Source organism: Eptatretus burgeri, chromosome 7 (assembly GCF_056783735.1).
Source record: "Eptatretus burgeri isolate ZD-2024b chromosome 7, Ebu_testis_v1, whole genome shotgun sequence".
NCBI classification, from domain to species: Eukaryota; Metazoa; Chordata; class Myxini; order Myxiniformes; family Myxinidae; genus Eptatretus; species Eptatretus burgeri.
This window is the reverse complement of record NC_140967.1, coordinates 100,925,710-100,944,669: the sequence shown is the minus strand read 5'-3', so window position 1 is coordinate 100,944,669 and position 18,960 is coordinate 100,925,710. Positions and strand designations below refer to the sequence as shown.

Genomic DNA, 18,960 nt, shown 5'->3' with positions numbered 1-18,960 from the left:
ACGGAGACGGTGACGGGGCGAGAGACGGGGACGGAGACGGTGACGGGGCGAGAGACGGGGAAGGTGACGGTGACGGAGACGGTGACGGGGCGAGGGACGGTGACGGGGCGAGAGTCGGTGACGGGGCGAGAGACGGGGACGGAGACGGTGACGGGGCGAGAGACGGGGACGGGGCGAGAGACGGGGGCGAGAGACGGGGACGGGGCGAGAGACGGGGACGGGGACGGTGACGGGGCGAGAGACGGTGACGGGGGGAGAGACGGTGACGGGGCGAGAGACGGTGACGGGGCGAGAGACGGTGACGGGGCGAGAGACGGTGACGGGGCGAGAGACGGTGACGGGGCGAGAGACGGTGACGGGGCGAGAGACGGTGACGGGGCGAGAGACGGTGACGGGGCGAGAGACGGTGACGGGGCGAGGGACGGTGAGGGAGCGACAGACGGTGACGGGGCGAGAGACGGTGACGGGGCGAGAGACGGTGACGGGGCGAGAGACGGTGACGGGGCGAGAGACGGTGACGGGGCGAGAGACGGTGACGGGGCGAGAGACGGTGACGGGGCGAGAGACGGTGACGGGGCGAGAGACGGTGACGGGGCGAGAGACGGTGACGGGGCGAGAGACGGTGACGGGGCGAGAGACGGGGACGGGGCGAGAGACGGGGACGGGGCGAGAGACGGGGACGGGGCGAGAGACGGGGACGGGGCGAGAGACGGGGACGGGGCGAGAGACGGGGACGGGGCGAGAGACGGGGACGGGGCGAGAGACGGGGACGGGGCGAGAGACGGGGACGGAGACGGTGACGGGGCGAGAGACGGGGACGGAGACGGTGACGGGGCGAGAGACGGGGACGGAGACGGTGACGGGGCGAGAGACGGGGACGGAGACGGTGACGGGGCGAGAGACGGGGACGGAGACGGTGACGGGGCGAGAGACGGGGACGGAGACGGTGACGGGGCGAGAGACGGGGACGGAGACGGTGACGGGGCGAGAGACGGGGACGGAGACGGTGACGGGGCGAGAGACGGGGGCGGGGACGGGGACGGAGACGGTGACGGGCGAGAGACGGGGACGGAGACGGTGACGGGGCGAGAGACGGGGACGGAGACGGTGACGGGGCGAGAGACGGTGACGGGGCGAGAGACGGGGACGGAGACGGTGACGGGGCGAGAGACGGGGACGGAGACGGTGACGGGGCGAGAGACGGGGACGGAGACGGTGACGGGGCGAGAGACGGGGACGGAGACGGTGACGGGGCGAGAGACGGTGACGGAGACGGTGACGGAGACGGTGACGGGGCGAGAGACAGGGACGGAGACGGTGACGGGGCGAGAGACGGGGACGGTGACGGGGCGAGGGACGGAGACGGTGACGGGGAGAGAGACGGGGACGGAGACGGGCGAGAGACGGGGCGAAGAGACGGGGACGGAGACGGGCGAGAGACGGGGCGAAGAGACGGGGACGGAGACGGGCGAGAGACGGGGACGGAGACGGGCGAGAGACGGGGCGAAGAGACGGGGACGGAGACGGGCGAGAGACGGGGCGAAGAGACGGGGACGGAGACGGGCGAGAGACGGGGCGAAGAGACGGGGACGGAGACGGGCGAGAGACGGGGCGAAGAGACGGGGACGGAGACGGGCGAGAGACGGGGCGAAGAGACGGGGCGAAGAGACGGGGACGGAGACGGGCGAGAGACGGGGCGAAGAGACGGGGACGGAGACGGGCGAGAGACGGGGCGAAGAGACGGGGACGGAGACGGGCGAGAGACGGGGCGAAGAGACGGGGACGGAGACGGGCGAGAGACGGGGCGAAGAGACGGGCGAGAGACGGGGCGAAGAGACGGGGACGGAGACGGGCGAGAGACGGGGCGAAGAGACGGGGACGGAGACGGGCGAGAGACGGGGCGAAGAGACGGGGACGGAGACGGGCGAGAGACGGGGCGAAGAGACGGGGCGAAGAGACGGGGACGGAGACGGGGCGAAGAGACGGGGCGAAGAGACGGGGACGGAGACGGGCGAGAGACGGGGCGAAGAGACGGGGACGGAGACGGGCGAGAGACGGGGCGAAGAGACGGGGACGGAGACGGGCGAGAGACGGGGCGAAGAGACGGGGACGGAGACGGGCGAGAGACGGGGCGAAGAGACGGGGACGGAGACGGGCGAGAGACGGGGCGAAGAGACGGGGACGGAGACGGGCGAGAGACGGGCGAGAGACGGGGCGAAGAGACGGGCGAGAGACGGGGCGAAGAGACGGGCGAGAGACGGGGCGAAGAGACGGGGACGGAGACGGGCGAGAGACGGGGCGAAGAGACGGGGACGGAGACGGGCGAGAGACGGGGCGAAGAGACGGGGACGGAGACGGGCGAGAGACGGGGCGAAGAGACGGGGACGGAGACGGGCGAGAGACGGGGCGAAGAGACGGGGACGGAGACGGGCGAGAGACGGGGCGAAGAGACGGGGACGGAGACGGGCGAGAGACGGGGCGAAGAGACGGGACGGAGACGGGCGAGAGACGGGGCGAAGAGACGGGGACGGAGACGGGCGAGAGACGGGGCGAAGAGACGGGGACGGAGACGGGCGAGAGACGGGGCGAAGAGACGGGGACGGAGACGGGCGAGAGACGGGGCGAAGAGACGGGGACGGAGACGGGCGAGAGACGGGGCGAAGAGACGGGGACGGAGACGGGCGAGAGACGGGGCGAAGAGACGGGGACGGAGACGGGCGAGAGACGGGGCGAAGAGACGGGCGAGAGACGGGGCGAAGAGACGGGGCGAAGAGACGGGCGAGAGACGGGGCGAAGAGACGGGGACGGAGACGGGCGAGAGACGGGGCGAAGAGACGGGGACGGAGACGGGCGAGAGACGGGGCGAAGAGACGGGCGAGAGACGGGGCGAAGAGACGGGGACGGAGACGGGCGAGAGACGGGGCGAAGAGACGGGGCCAGGGCGAGGGGCAGAGACGGGGCCAGGGCGAGGGGCAGAGACGGGGACGGAGACGGGCGAGAGACGGGGCGAAGAGACGGGGACGGAGACGGGCGAGAGACGGGGCGAAGAGACGGGGACGGAGACGGGCGAGAGACGGGGCGAAGAGACGGGGACGGAGACGGGCGAGAGACGGGGCGAAGAGACGGGGACGGAGACGGGCGAGAGACGGGGCGAAGAGACGGGGACGGAGACGGGCGAGAGACGGGGCGAAGAGACGGGGACGGAGACGGGCGAGAGACGGGGACGGAGACGGGCGAGAGACGGGGACGGAGACGGGCGAGAGACGGGGCGAAGAGACGGGGACGGAGACGGGCGAGAGACGGGGCGAAGAGACGGGGACGGAGACGGGCGAGAGACGGGGCGAAGAGACGGGGACGGAGACGGGCGAGAGACGGGGCGAAGAGACGGGGACGGAGACGGGCGAGAGACGGGGCGAAGAGACGGGGACGGAGACGGGCGAGAGACGGGGCGAAGAGACGGGGCCAGGGCGAGGGGCAGAGACGGGGCCAGGGCGAGGGGCAGAGACGGGGCCAGGGCGAAGGGCAGAGACGGGGCCAGGGCGAGGGGCAGAGACGGAGCCAGGGCGAGGGGCAGAGACGGAGCCAGGGCGAGGGGCAGAGACGGGGCCAGGGCGAGGGGCAGAGACGGGGCCAGGGCGAGGGGCAGAGACGGGGCCAGGGCGAGGGGCAGAGACGGGGCCAGGGCGAGGGGCAGAGACGGGGCCAGGGCGAGGGGCAGAGACGGGGCCAGGGCGAGGGGCAGAGACGGGGCCAGGGCGAGGGGCAGAGACGGGGCCAGGGCGAGGGGCAGAGACGGGGCCAGGGCGAGGGGCAGAGACGGGGCCAGGGCGAGGGGCAGGGCGAGAGAGGGAGCGAGCGAGCGAGAGACAGACAGAGAGACAGACAGAGAGACAGACAGAGAGACAGACAGAGACACAGACAGAGAGACAGACAGAGAGACAGACAGAGAGACAGACAGAGAGACAGACAGAGAGACAGAGAGAAACATATTGATGAGAAAATGGACACATGGTGCTTCACACACACAACAGGCACAGAGTCGGTGTGCCATGGTCAATGGAAACAAAATCACTTCTAAATGGAAGTTGTCGCAACTATTTTATACAGTTACTCTCGTGGAAGGGCAGATGGTAGGGGAGGGAAATAACGAGGCAGGGGTAGAGTGGGAACAGGAGCTTGGGAGTGGTGGACATGAAGCGAGGGTGGTGGTAGAAGAGGAAAAAGTAACTCGAGAGTGGTGAGAGCAAGAGCTATGATGGTGGTAGGGGTTGTGGGATGTCAATTGTGGTGGGAGCAAGAGCGAGGGAGTGGTAAGTTGGAGGTAGCAATTTTATGTTTTCTCCTTTTTAAAGAAACAGACAACTGTGTTGTTCAATTTGTTCACAACAGACACTTCAGAAGCTTCTCACCCATGCGTTTAAACTTCTGGATGATTGTACATCCAAAGTTTTAGAATTCAACATCAACATCTCAAGTACACAATGCAATTATGTGGGCTGGCTTCTCAGATTAACCATTTGGAATCCAATGTTTTTCTCCCTCGAAGTGAGAAGCACAGATCACCCCACAGGCAACTGTCAAGGTTAAAGAAGCATGCCCATGGCAGTGACTCATTTCGAGTGGTTTCTGACCCTGCCATTATTGGATGGATGTGAAGCTGGGCGTCCCATCTGCAAGCATTAGGGAGCGAGCATTAAAGATCCAGCGGTATCTTCCGTGAAGAGTCGGCAAGTTATATCTGGCACCTCAAACAAATTACAAATTCCTGTTCGTTTGTGGAAGACTTGAAGCAAAAATTTTCCACAACTGACCCCACAAGAAGAAGGGGGGGGGAGGAGGTCGAGGGCTATCTGGCTCACAGTCAAGTGGGCAACTTATCAAGATATTGTTCAGGATACTGAACAAAATGACCAAGGAGGACATAAGGGTTGTTGGTGGAACTAAACAATCAACTTGTAACTCATTTTCACATCCAGAATCAAATGTAGATTAAAGGATTGATCCCATATAACAAGGACTTTCAAAGAATCACCCCCACCTCATGAGAAATTTAATAATTACACCTTTAAAAAGAGATGCAGCTCAAGTTGGCGGTGTAATGGCAAACCAAATGCAAAATAAGCAAGTCGTGACGTCAAAATTTAATTTTGTCTACAAGTACAGCATGTGTGTTTGTCATGCAAACAGCAAGTACCAGGCACCGTACGATACAACACTTATAAAGCGAGAGTGTGACCGATCGAACACCTACAGAGCGCGAGTGCAATGGATTGAACACCGACACAAGGCCATAATTGATTGCACATCAACAGAAAGTTCCCATTCCCATCAAATCCTTTCCGTATAAAACCTGTGATCCAAGTCGCTGAGCAGACCAGGAAAATGCCATTGTACGAGCACGGGTACAATTCCAACAAGGAATCCTTGGGGGGGGGGAAGGGGGTGGTGGTGAGAGCAATCATCACTAAAGGGGAAACAATAGATAATCACAGGCCCAAACTCAGCTCACAATGGCACTCATCTTGAGATGAGGTCACGAGACCCCCGTGGCAACAGGCTCATATTTTATAATGCTGATAAATCTCACTCTCTCCAACAGTCGATTTGTCAATCTTCCTTTACCTCATCATGTGACACAACCATTTCTTTCCACAAGTCTTATGACAAAACAAACAAAAAAAAAGGATAAAAACCTCAAACTCCACTCCAGATTTGGTGCCTTCCAAATATATTTTTCGGACACCATCCATGGCCATGCCCAAGTCTTTCACCACATCCATCACCCCAAACCCTACTCCCACTCTGTTACGAAGCTTAAAAAGCATTGTTAGCACAACGCCTCCATTATCGGTCCCTTTCTCCAAAACAGAACTCGAGGTGAACACAGCTTAACGGAAATGCACCAGTGAGTGGGTTTAAAGTTACGACTTCTTTGCTCGAAGATCGATTTTAAAATTCATTTGAAAACATGGTGATCAATCACCATGGACACCACATTCAAAATGCACAGTTCAGAAAACAACCTCCATCCAATTTGGCCTCAGCCATGGTGATATGGTTATAACATCAGACATGTACCACGTTGTCCTGGATATTCAACTATCACAATGATGTCGACTGGGAGGAGGCAGAAGAGAAGGATCCACAGATTGTGACCTCACTTGAATGGTTCCACCCTCCGTCCAACCTTGCTCCGCCTGCCCAGAGTACAATGTCGTTTCATAGGAGCCACGCTTCAACAGCGGCACCTTGTCGCGTAAAAACCGCCGACCAAAGCAGCCCCATGCATGGCAAGAAGCAAGGCCAAAAGGGTTAGCTACGGCCGGGAGGCTGCGGAAGGCCTCGGCATTCGCGAGCGTGTCGGGAAGTGGACGCAGACGGCTTTCGGGCAGGAACATTACGCTGAGTAAGCCGACGAGGGAAAGAGCTGCAAAGATGAGGCGTTGGAGGAAGGTTCCTTGGTGGGGGAGAAGTTGAATGAATGGAGAAGTCGCTTTGCCAAGACATGTGCTGGCCAACACCAGACCAAGCACTGCTGCCCTGCAATGGGGGAGGGGGGGAGTGGGTTACAGACAGTGTGATGATCATAAACGTTAATCTGCGTGGTACGGGGTTAATGGAAAGTGACTGTGATGCTCAGCTCTGAAATACTTTTGAAGCAAAGGGAAAGGTTTTGATTGAAACAGGGCGAGGGGAAGCTTGAAGCAACAACATATTGTTTTTAACTATGGGGAAGAAAGGGAAACCATTGATCAATTTAGATCAGGGCCCTTCCTGTAAACCACAAAGTGGAGAAATTTTCACAACTGGTATGTACTGGACAAAGTGGAGAGTCATTTTACAAAGAATGAAGAACTCGTCTTGCTGGTGAAGGCCCAGTGTCGATCTGTGCCGGACGGGTAGACCGATGGATGCAATCAAAAGGACATTGATCGAGGTATGCTAACCACCATGGGAAGCGAGGAGAAGCTGACGTTTGACATGAACCTTTCGGCGGAGCAATGAAGCAAGCCTTCACCAGCAAGTCCAGTTCTTCATTGTACTCTTATTAGTGATTAGTGGATGTTACACGCACGTGTTCTCAAATCAAACAAACGATAGCATCATTGTGGATTCTCATGCAAAAGCCGACAAATGATATGTAGTGGGAACTCGAGGCCTGCTTGAATAGGGAGGCCCGATAATTCTCCAGCAAATAGGAATCTCACCTGAGTGCCGTGGGAGAAACCTCAGCAGCAATAAAGGCTACCAGGCCACCAGTGGCATGAGTGCCGAGGATCCCAAGCAGAGATAGGGGAACGGATAGTAACACCACTGCTCCTGAAAGGGATAAAAAAATAAGCAAAAGCTATTGATGGACAAAATGAAAGAAATGGGGGGGGGGGGTCAGAAAATGGGAGCAATCTCTTTAATTTTGAAGGAATAAAGTGATGAGCAACAAGAAACTGAGTACCATGGGGCAAAGCAAGCAGGAGAAGGCTGGCCAGGCCAACAACCACCAGCATACAGAGGAGGAAGGGACGGCGTCCGATACGGTCGACGAACAGGCACATGAGCAGGCACCCCACCGTACCAGCTCCAACCGCAGACAGGTAGGAAGCGTGGAAGGCAGGCAGGCCTTGAGAGAGCACCTCACTCAGGTCGACGAGAAGTCCACCGCTCAGAAAGCTGTCTTACAAAGAAATCAGACAGAGATGAAATCGTTCAAGGCCCAAAATCATAAAGCTCACACAAGGAGGCTCCACACCAGGAGCACAGGAAATTCGGATTTGATCCAGAATGTGTGCAACCCAAGGTGACAGAACATGCAACGGCTCACTCGAGTGGTGGCCGGATTTTAAAGATTATGAAGATTCCTGGATAATCGAGGAAATGCTACAAAATGGCCCCTGGTGAAGTGAAGCAATTAATGAGGATGTATAACGTTCTGGTAGATCCACAGCTTTGTCCTTGTGAGATTAGACCTCTGAGCCCTGCGGGAAATTCTCACTATTCCATGGGGCATCGAGGCTTACGTGGGAAATTCTTACAATTCTTGTGAAAGATATGCAAGACAACAATGTCTGTATGAATGAACTCGGCTCCTGTTGTGCGGAGACACCCGAAGTATGTACACAGGTATTACACGACGCTTTCCCACAGCCAAGGATCACCGATCTCGCTCAATCATAGTTGGTATTTTCAAACTTTTCTTTCATGGGGTTTCCATATAAATGACAGAGTTCATTTTGTCCCCAACTATATGACCTAAAAAAGGGCAAGTTTGTAGTTTGTAACCATGTAGCACGTCAATAAAGGGTTCGTGCACTCGAATCATCGTACTTACGCGATGAGGCAGAGAATGGCTGCATTCTTGCCAATATTCCTGCTCGCCAGAAGGTCTGCAAATCCAAAGAACCGAGGGCATGCCAAACACTCCAGGGACTTCTCAATCTCTGGAAGACAAAATTCCATGAAAGATGTTATATTCTGTTTCCTCAGTGCCCACAGGCTGGTAAATATACATGCTCAATACAAAGGGGGTGGGGAAGGGAATGGGGGATGGAGATTCACAAAGCATTTCTATATAAATAAATAAAGCAAGTAATCACAACAGACCATGGAAGACCTCATTGCGTTGGGTACAAAACTCAGGACTGGTAGCACCATTCTCCACAGCAAGGGCCTCGACTGCAGTACGTGCTGCAGCGAGCTGTCGTGTGGAAAGCAACCACCGGGGCACCTCTGGGAGCTTCCTGGAAAGGAAAGGTCGTCAGTGGGGGACGTGGGCAAGGGGGTAGCGAAGGATGACGTACCAGCGAAGGGGTGAGCAAGAGGAAACCTACCATGCAAGGGAAAGGGTGAGTGCAAGTGGCAGATTGAGGATGGCTCGAAGCACGTGCCAGTCGGTCGCAACGTAGGCAAGAACTGGCAGGAACATCTTGCCAGCCATAATCATCAGCATGGTAAACATGGCAGCCATCATTCTGCCCTGAGGTGTGCGAAGCTCCACCTCTAGAAAAAAAATAAACAGGTGAAGGATCGCTCCTCAATCACCGACCTGTTCAGGTTCTTGAGGGAGGAAAAGAATGCGAGGGTCAGTCATCCACAAATGGATAGGATGTGCATGTTCAAAAGGAGATGCATAAACCCTAAATTTCTCCTGAGATCTTATAGAAAATGAATGGAGATTCCAGCACATCAGGGCCATAGTAATAATGCAAGTCATTCTTTCCACAAGCAAGACATCAATAATAATCTGAAACCCAAATTCATTTGAACTCTGGAAACTGCAATGAGCTGCCTTACAAGATGAATACACAATCTTTGGAAGAGGGTCTTCATCGGAACGTCCTTGCCCTTGAAGTAACCTGCTGCGAGTATCGGTTTCATTGCTCTCCAGGTGCAACAGCCATTTCCAATGCTCCCAAAGACTACCAGGAAGTGAGTCTCGAGTACCACTTGACAATGACGTGCAATGCTGCCAAGTCTGCAGTGGACCTTCCTCTTCACATGGACAATGTTGAATGCCTGAAATCGGCAACATATGCAAGACAGGATCTGAAAGCAGGCGAGTCAGCATGATGGAGGATTCGTCGGTGACATTGTCCATTGTGTAATTGATGGCTACTTGATTAAGGTTTTACATAGTAATAGGTTAGTATTCCCTAACGAGTGACACAAGACTTCCAGTGGAAACTCCACGGCGCGGTTGGTATTGAACAGTTTTTCCGCACGACAGTTTCAGCACGCATGTACAGTTTTGAGGGTAATTTGATTCCGGAGGAGAACAACTCCGAGGCATCTTGCTTTAATAAATAATGGGAATGGGACACAGTAAGGAAGAAGAATAAAAAGGTTAGAGAAACCGATTGGCATGCTCAACCTTGACAGTAATAGCTTTCACAGCTATTCTTCATAGTTAAACTCGTCCAGGAACACAGGACGAACGCAAGAGTCGACGGCGGTGTGTGTGGCATAGGCATCTGCGGTCTTCCCTGCAGTGAGCATCGGGAGGCGAGACGCGAGCTGGCCTCACAGGCTGGGCAGAGACACCAAGGCGCTTTGCAGCAGGCTCGCCCTTCAGACCCTTCACCGGTTTTGTGTGTCTTGTCTGGCGTGTCTCAGTCTGTTGCATCTCCCTGGGTTTCTCATGCTCACACTGTGGCATCTCTTGTGCATGCGAGGGTCACTGCCTTATATAGACAGCCCTCCCCGACCCCGAACGCCCATGGAGCTGTCTCTCTCCTGCAGCACTGAAGTGGCACACGTGGATGCGCAATCTCTCCAGAGGATGCGTGGGTGGTCTTACCAAGCTCATATGGACACCATGTTGAAGTGTAGTTGTACGATATGAAGGGATAATTGGATTAGTTGAGCAAACACAGAGGGAAAAAGAGGGAGAAGACAGGTTGGGGGCGGGAGGAGGGAGGGCTGCCTCGACATCAAATTGGGGTTACAAACACTTGTTTCAACATCAAGTGATTACTGATGTGCAATGAACCCCCAAATAATTTTTGAAACAATATATTATTTCTCTGGCTCAATACTTTCCTCTCAAACTTTATTTTCCGTTTAGTCACTTACACAAGGTGTTCACAATTGCATGGTATTTGCTTGCGACAGAACTCATGTTTGAAACCCAGCAGTGGGATGGAAATGAAATTAAATAATCATTATGTCCCAGACTGGAAGAGAGAATGGCAGAGGTGGTGCAGTGCTTACGGTAAAGGTAGAGAGATATGTAGACAGGAGGCAGACAAAGGCCCTCAAGAAGGTGCAGGATTGTAAACATGGTGATGGAAACCGATAGAGAGAGGAATAGGCCCAGAAGGCAAGAAAGCAGCAACGTGATGAGGAGAATCAAACGACGTCCCCATCTGCACTCCAGGGCACAGAGTGCAACAAAAGTGTCAAATGGTGATGTGTCTACACTCCCAGTATCTCAACCATACACGGCGTACCATGTACACACACACCAGACACACACACAGTTCAGTACCACGGTCACATTTCCCTTAACCACATTTCATTCCACACAATTCCTTCTCTTTTCTCAAACTGGCCTCTCCCCAAACCCCGATGCCCTCAATTTGGCCTCCCTGTGTACGCAAATACCCCATCAACAGGTGAGTCACATATTAAATTATTTTTGCAGACACTGTTGTACAAAGCCTGGTGTCGGCTTAGTGGTTAGGGTGGTGGCTTGGGATCCCAGGGTCCTGAGTTCAAGCCCCGTTGGGCCACTGAATTAATACACCAGGGGGTTGACTCAGCCTGTCATCCTTCCGAGGTCGGCGAAATGAGTACCAGTGTACTGGTCCCGGTGTATGCCCCGGTAAGAATAGGTGTACCATATCCCTGTGTGTCGTAAGAGGCGACCAGGGTTGGCGTCAGGAAGGGCATCCGGCCATAAAACATTGCCTCAAGAAAAAGCCAAACCCCTGCACAGCAGGGAAAAATGGCTGTAAAAACGGTCATTTATATATTTAGACACTGTTGTACAAAATCATCACAAATCCATTACTTTCACGGGAAATCACGCTTTCAATCTGAAAGACACAAACACTCCGTTGTTGCCGATTTCAAGAAAAAAAAAATTCAGCAATTTCTTTCATTGGTGGGAATGGATGCCCCCAAAAAAATAAAATAATCATAATCATAAAAATTATAATAATTTTAAAAAGCGACACTTTTAAATTCCTGATTCAATTGCTCGTTACCATCGATGTGGATAAACACAGCGGCCACGTCCCCCGATGGGAATAACTACATGCCATGCTCAGAAACACAACCGAAGTGGCCATCTCGTGACATCATAATGGAGAGGTGACTTCAAACTAAATACGTCATTACAAGGGTTCACAAGATCTCGAGGAACACTGAAGGGTACTTTTGTCATTGGCACAAGATACAGCAAAGCAATCCGGGTATTGAACGGCAGACGGGTGGCAATCTCTACACCTTCCCTCCGTACCTGTCCATTAGGGTTCCGAACGCAATGGCCCCAGCAGCAAAGCCGAGGAAGAAGGAGAGGTGTTGGACTTGCACGTTCCATGCTTCACTGCACACCAAGTCCCACTGGTGGAAACAAGACGACTATCAAAGCCATGCACCGCAACACCGGAGAAACAAACGCAAGGAGCGGGCTTCGGAAGAGGTGGGAGGGTTCAAGTGAAGCATCACGTGGTCGAGAGGAGGAGAACGCATGGCACTGATAAAGAGAAATGTTTGTTGAACACGATGATTTCAACAACTACATGTTTATATACAAGTTGCAATTCGGACTGTAGAGTACGAGTATGGTGTATTTTTTTCTTTACCTCGGTCACAACACTTCCCCGCAAGCCAGTGTGGAGTTTGCTATACACCCAGGCCTTGCACGGTCGGTTTTCAACCCTCAGGTTATCTATAATCTGGCTGTTGTTAACCACAGACTTGTTAGCTGGCCAGTAGTTCAAAGGCCGACAGCGGGCAAGAGCCACATCCTCCGCTTTGACTCCCAGTTCATCCTCTCGAGCGAGCAGCGCGGCCCAGACGTGCTCTTGCGAGGCGTTGCGAAGGAACCGAGGAAGTTGTGCCGGAGTACAGCGGTGGTCGGCTGGCAATGCCACCATAAAGGCATTCGAGGCCAGCAAACAGCCAAGGAAGAAGAATGGCAAGAATGCGAGTCCCAGCAAGTAGCGTAGTGATCGGCCTGGTGGCCCCATGGCTGGCTGCAACAGCAGGTCGTAGGAGATGCCAACATTATCGATGAGTGGGAATTGACTTGCCGGAGGAGTTGGATTGTTTACATTAGCCATGGTCACTGAAAAAAAATTAAAAAAAGACAGGTGGGGTGGGGAAGGTAAACAAGAAATGCCAAAGTAAGTATGTAAAGAGGTGAGGGGAAAAATGGACGTACAAATACAAAGTGAAGGACGAAAGTCATAAACCCAATATTCAGTGAAGCAGCCATCAAGCACAGTGGTCATCAGAGGAAGGGCAGGAGGTCACCACACTGGCACAACTCTTACAATGAATCAAGATGGTGGTCTCTCAATGAACAATTGTGCCTCATAATGGAAATGTGACATCACCATACAGTTTGGGGTCCCCTGTGGACTTCAGGTGTCACCGTACAACTCTGAGGTCCCCTGTGGACACCGGATGTTTCGTCACAAATGACGGGAGGACCCAAGCATAGCAAACAAAGTTATTTTTTTGAACTGCCTGTGCATCTTATTTTGGCTCAAGTCTTTCACAAACCGGCTGGCCAGGTCCAACATATGAATAAAGCTTGGTTGATGAGAAATAAATTTGTTCAGGGTACTGGTGACAAATCGCCAACTCTTCATGAAAGCCAGCTCGGGATCCATAACGGCCACACACAACCATTGCTGGCACATAGGTCCTCAGCCTCAGCATTCCGCCGATGGACGAGGCACACATTGATGTCCTGCTTGGGAAATTCCAGAGTGGTAGTTTACAGCTGGGTTGAGAGTCAAACCAAAGCAAGACGGCTCAGAGTTGAATGCACGCATCTTCTGCCACGACATAAATCACCAAAAGTTGTTGGAACCTCAAATAAAATTCCCAGAATTCCAAGGATCAGCTCAATTTTAAATGGACCTGAATCCAGACCTTACCCATGAATCAGAGGGGGTCGTCACCGACCAAACTCATCCGCAGCCGTTTAAGATATCATGCCATACAAAGGTTTTTGGCCCCATCTCTCAAATGGTGAAGAATCAGTGAGGAAATAATGAAGAAGAAAAAAAAATTATCCTTTACAGATCTTCACCAAAATCTAATCAATCAGTCCTTGGTCACACACATCGTCACAGAAAGACAGACGTGCATGCAGACAGCCGCAGCAACAGAAATACAGGAGGCAGACATAGTTTGACCTGTTCACCAAGTTTTGTCCGAATCCGTCCTTTACCTCGTGAGACATCCCACTCACAGACAGAAACAAACAAACAAGGCTGAAAACATAACCTCCGCCCAGCTTCGGTAAAGGAAATGACGATGACGACGACGACGACTGCTCTTCAGCATTCTTCCATCAAGTGCAGCGTGGACTCGTCACAACACGTGATGCGGGAGCAGTGAAAAGATGCATCACCAAGAGCACGCTGCTTCTACTACACCAACTTCTTCTTTTCATAGCAGCACAAGGCTTTGGGGTGGCATCATTGCCCGAGCGTGCAGCTGTGCCACTGATGCAGTGCCCTCTGGAGGTTCGGGCAGAATTTGTCATTTGTTCATGACCGACGATGGCTCGCCTCCGTTCACAAAGGAACTACACCAACGTAGAAACGCCTTCGGTGGATGAAGGTTGTGTTTTTCACCTGTCTGTTTGTCTGCAGGATATCTCAAAAAGTTATTGATGGGTTCAGATGAAACTTGGTCGACAGGTTGGGTGTGTGACGAGGACGAATCCATGAGATTTTGGTGAAGATCCGAATCCGGATCTGGATTTATCTCAGTTTATCTCCCAACAAAGATAATCTATATGGGGGGGGGCAAGACTCGAGGCTTCATCCCACCCCCCCCCCCCAAATCAGAGAAAATCCAAACGAGACACTTGAGGGTTTATCCGCAGCCAAAGCTTATCCATATGAAACAGACGCGAGGGTCGATCTCCAATCGGAGCTTATCCGTACGAAACGAACAGACCCCCCCCCCCCCGGGAACGGGCCAGGATAAACAGACGCCACGTGAAGCTTGCGGAATAATCTGCTCGGGCAAACACGAGAGAAAGATTCTCAAAGCACATCATCATCAATGCTTGGAACAAACAACCTACTGCAGTAGCTGAAGCAAACACAATGACTGGCTTCAAAAACAATTTGTCAACTACCAATGAATCATCAATGTGTGGGGGTTAACGGAGTTCAGGTTCTCTCCACCATCAACCGCTGAGTTCTGAGTGAGACGACATGGATCACGGTGTGAAAAGGAGTGATGAATACGGACGAGGCTCAGTGAAGAGATCATGAAAATCAAAACCTGACCCGAACACACAAAATAATGAAAAGTTTCCATCCCTTGCTGTTGGACAAACAGCTGAGATGAACATTCACAGATCTGTTGTCCAATACCACAATTTATGTTGCTAAGTGTTCCAGACAGACTGTCCCAGCAAGACAGACAGACAACTAACCCCAGCAACAAACAGACACAGACAGAGGGTGACCGATAGCTCCAGCAGTAGAGACAGAAAGACAGAGGGGGACAGATAGCAGTAGAGACAGAAAGACAGAGGGGGACAGATAGAAGTAGAGACAGAAAGACAGAGGGGGACAGATAGCTCCAGCACTAGTGACAGAAAGACAGAGGGGGACAGATAGCTCCAGCACTAGTGACAGAAAGACAGAGGGGGACAGATAGCTCCAGAAGTAGAGACAGAAAGACAGAGGGGGACTGATAGCTCCAGCAGTCGAGACAGAAAGACAGAGGGGGACAGATAGCTCCAGCAGTGGAGACAGGAAGACAGAGGGGGACAGATAGTTCCAGCAATAGAGACAGAAAGACAGAGGGGGACAGATAGTTCCAGCAATAGAGACAGAAAGACAGAGGGGGACAGATAGTTCCAGCAATAGAGACAGAAAGACAGAGGGGGACAGATAGTTCCAGCAATAGAGACAGAAAGACAGAGGGGGACAGATAGTTCCAGCAATAGAGACAGAAAGACAGAGGGGGACAGATAGTTCCAGCAATAGAGACAGAAAGACAGAGGGGGACAGATAGTTCCAGCAATAGAGACAGAAAGACAGAGGGGGACAGATAGTTCCAGCAATAGAGACAGAAAGTCCCAGCAGTAGAGACAAAGACAGAGGGGGACAGATAGCACCAGCAGTAGAGACAGAAAGATAGAGGGGGACAGATAGCCCCAACAGTGGAGACAGAAAGACAGAGGGGGACAGGCAGCCTCAGCAGCAGAGACAGACAGAGGGGGACAGATAGTTCCAGCAATAGAGACAGAAAGACAGAGGGGGACAGATAGCTCCAGCAGTCGAGACAGAAAGACAGAGGGGGACAGATAGCTCCAGCAGTCGAGACAGAAAGACAGAGGGGGACAGATAGCTCCAGCAGTCGAGACAGAAAGACAGAGGGGGACAGATAGCTCCAGCAATAGAGACAGAAAGACAGAGGGACACAGATAGCTCCAGCAGTAGTGACAGAAAGACAGAGGGGGACAGACAGCTCCAGCAGCGGAGACAGAGGGGGACAGATCGCTCCAGCAGTCGAGACAGAAAGACAGAGGGACACAGATAGCTCCAGCAGTAGTGACAGAAAGACAGAGGGGGACAGATAGTCCCAACAGTAGAGACAGAAAGACAGAGGGGGACAGATAGCTCCAGCAGTCGAGACAAAGACAGAGGGGACAGATAGTTTCAGCAATAGAGACAGAAAGACAGAGGGGACAGATAGCCCCAGCAGTGGAGACAGAAAGATAGAGGGGGAAAGATAACCCCAGCAGTAGAGACAGAAAGACAGAGGGGGACAGATAGCTCCAGCAGTGGAGACAGGAAGACAGAGGGGGACAGATAGCTCCAGCAGTCGAGACAGAAAGATAGAGGGGGACAGATAGCTCCAGCAGTAGAGACTGAAAGACAGAGGGGGACATATAGTTCCAGCAATAGAGACAGAAAGACAGAGGGACACAGATAGCTCCAGCAGTGGTGACAGAAAGACAGAGGGGGACAGACAGCTCCAGCAGCGGAGACAGAGGGGGACAAATCGCTCCAGCAGTCGAGACAGAAAGACAGAGGGGGACAGATAGCTCCAGCAATGGAGAGAAAGACAGAGGGGGACAGATAGCTCCAGCAATGGAGACAAAGACAGAGGGGGACAGGCAGCCCCAGCAGCAGAGACAGAGGGGGACAGGCAGCCCCAGCAGCAGAGACAGAGGGGGACAGGCAGCCCCAGCAGCAGAGACAGAGGGGGACAGGCAGCCCCAGCAGCAGAGACAGAGGGTGACAGGCAGCCCCAGCAGCAGAGACAGAGGGTGACAGGCAGCCCCAGCAGCAGAGACAGAGGGTGACAGATAGCTCCAGCAGTCGAGACAGAAAGACAGAGGGGGACATATAGTTCCAGCAATAGAGACAGAAAGACAGAGGGACACATATAGCTCTAGCAGTAGTGATAGAAAGACAGAGGGGGACATATAGTCCCAGCAGTAGAGACAGAAAGACAGAGGGGGACAGATAGCTCCAGCAGTAGAGACAGAAAGACAGAGGGGGACAGATAGTTTCAGCAATAGAGACAGAAAGACAGAAGGGGACAGATAGCTCCAGCAGTCGTGACAAAGACAGAGGGGGACATACAGTTCCAGCAATAGAGACAGAAAGACAGAGGGACACAGATAGCTCCAGCAGTGGTGACAGAAAGACAGAGGGGGACAGACAGCTCCAGCAGCGGAGACAGATCGCTCCAGCAGTCGAGACAGAAAGACAGAGGGACACAGATAGCTCCAGCAGTAGTGACAGAAAGACAGAGGGGGACATATAGTTCCAGCAATAGAGACAGAAAGACAGAGGGACACAGATAGCTCCAGCAGTCGAGACAGAAAGACAGAGGGGGACAGATAGCTCCAGCAATGGAGACAGAAAGACAGAGGGGGACAGATAGCTCCAGCAGTTGGGACAGAAAGACAGAGGGGGACAGAAAGACAGAGGGGGACAGACAGAGGGGGACAGACAGAGAGACAGAGCGCGTCCTCGCAAGTCCGCTCACCGCTCAGCTGGATCCTCGTGAACAACCATGTGCCAAACACAGCACAAGGATTTATAAACCAAACGTGTCATTGTACCCCCCCCCCCCACCACCAAGGATCCAACACCCATATTTCACCATCCATTCCGTTTAATCCCAGGAAAGTTTTTCAAGAAACGGAAAAGAAACAAAAGCTCTTCAAACCACAAGTCACATGAACAAAACGCATTCCGAGAGCAAACAAGTTGTTGTCCGAGAGAGAAAAATCCAGCGCGGATGTGGTCCGTCCCCGACATGAACACAAATCTTACCCAAAACGATAGCCCGACATTCGACATCAAGGCTTACCTCGAGATCCCGACGCCGACTCGACTCGGCCTCACCTGTTTCACATCACACGTTGCATCTCCGAAGGGTTTTCAAACTGGTGTTTTCAAAGGACCTGCTTAAACATGAGGCGACTCGTCACAACATCGTGTCACTTCAAGTGAAGGGCGGAAGTGTAAACCTGCTCATCATCATCATTTGTTTTTTTTTCTTATGACTCATGGTATTTGTCCATGACGTATATTCCCCTCTTGGGGGTATATTTTAAATGACGAAGGTGGCACTACGCAGTCATATTTAATCGATCATTTGATTTAAATGCCGATTACAAAAAAAAACCATCACCCAGCATATAACCGTGATTTATACACCACCGTCGCAAGTCAATATTAAAGTGAAGAATTGATGAACTCGTATTTGTGGAAGAGAAACGGGAATTGTTTTTTTTTTTTCAGAAGAAACCACGTGAACACCTCGTAGGCTATACACCGCCCAAGCCTAAACGTAATCGTCGCAATTTAAACTTGACTTAAAAAAAAAAAATTATCACCGCGATAAGATATGGACTACGGAAAAGTAGAATGGCGATGGTTAATTAGCATATTATACTTTGTTCATAATTAAATTGATGGAATATTGTAATATATTTTGGGTCGTCGTTTGATATCGAAACAAGGAATCGTTTTTCATTCAATCCTTACCGAAAGGATTTACGGAGCGGTGTTTGTCGCGCTGGTCCTGCAGTTCTGGGCCGATTCCGTCCAAACTCGCTCCGTGAGATCAACATGCCCCCCAAATTATGGAGAGGGACGTGGGTCGAGGTCAATGTGTATCGTGTAGCGCCGCTCCAGGTGGGGGAGGGTATTACAAGTCCCACCCTTTACAGTCCCGTATTCCTGTCCCTTTACAGTCCCGTATTCCTGTCCCTTTGCAGTCCCGTATTCCTGTCCC

General features: G+C 53.0%; 1 protein-coding gene across 4 annotated transcripts; it reads right to left on the bottom strand.

Moving 5' to 3' along the window:
* Positions 1–5,126: 5,126 nt before the first annotated feature.
* Positions 5,127–18,291, bottom strand: LOC147023915 (putative solute carrier family 22 member 31). 4 transcript variants are annotated; one of them, XM_085889910.1, is made up of 10 exons: positions 18,031–18,256; positions 12,303–12,787; positions 11,957–12,060; positions 10,705–10,859; positions 8,826–8,994; positions 8,599–8,735; positions 8,327–8,435; positions 7,454–7,668; positions 7,209–7,320; positions 5,127–6,540 (listed from the first exon to the last, which is right to left on the bottom strand). In XM_085889910.1, exons 2-10 carry the CDS (start codon positions 12,780–12,782, stop codon positions 6,096–6,098), a joined length of 1,926 nt encoding a protein of 641 aa, XP_085746036.1. In that variant the 5' UTR covers positions 12,783–12,787; positions 18,031–18,256; the 3' UTR covers positions 5,127–6,095. The 4 variants fall into 4 exon arrangements, with proteins under 4 accessions (XP_085746036.1, XP_085746035.1, XP_085746037.1 ...); XM_085889909.1 differs by having other exon boundaries at positions 18,066–18,249; XM_085889911.1 differs by lacking the exon at positions 18,031–18,256 and adding an exon at positions 17,704–17,728.
* Between the last annotated feature and the right edge of the window lie 669 nt (positions 18,292–18,960).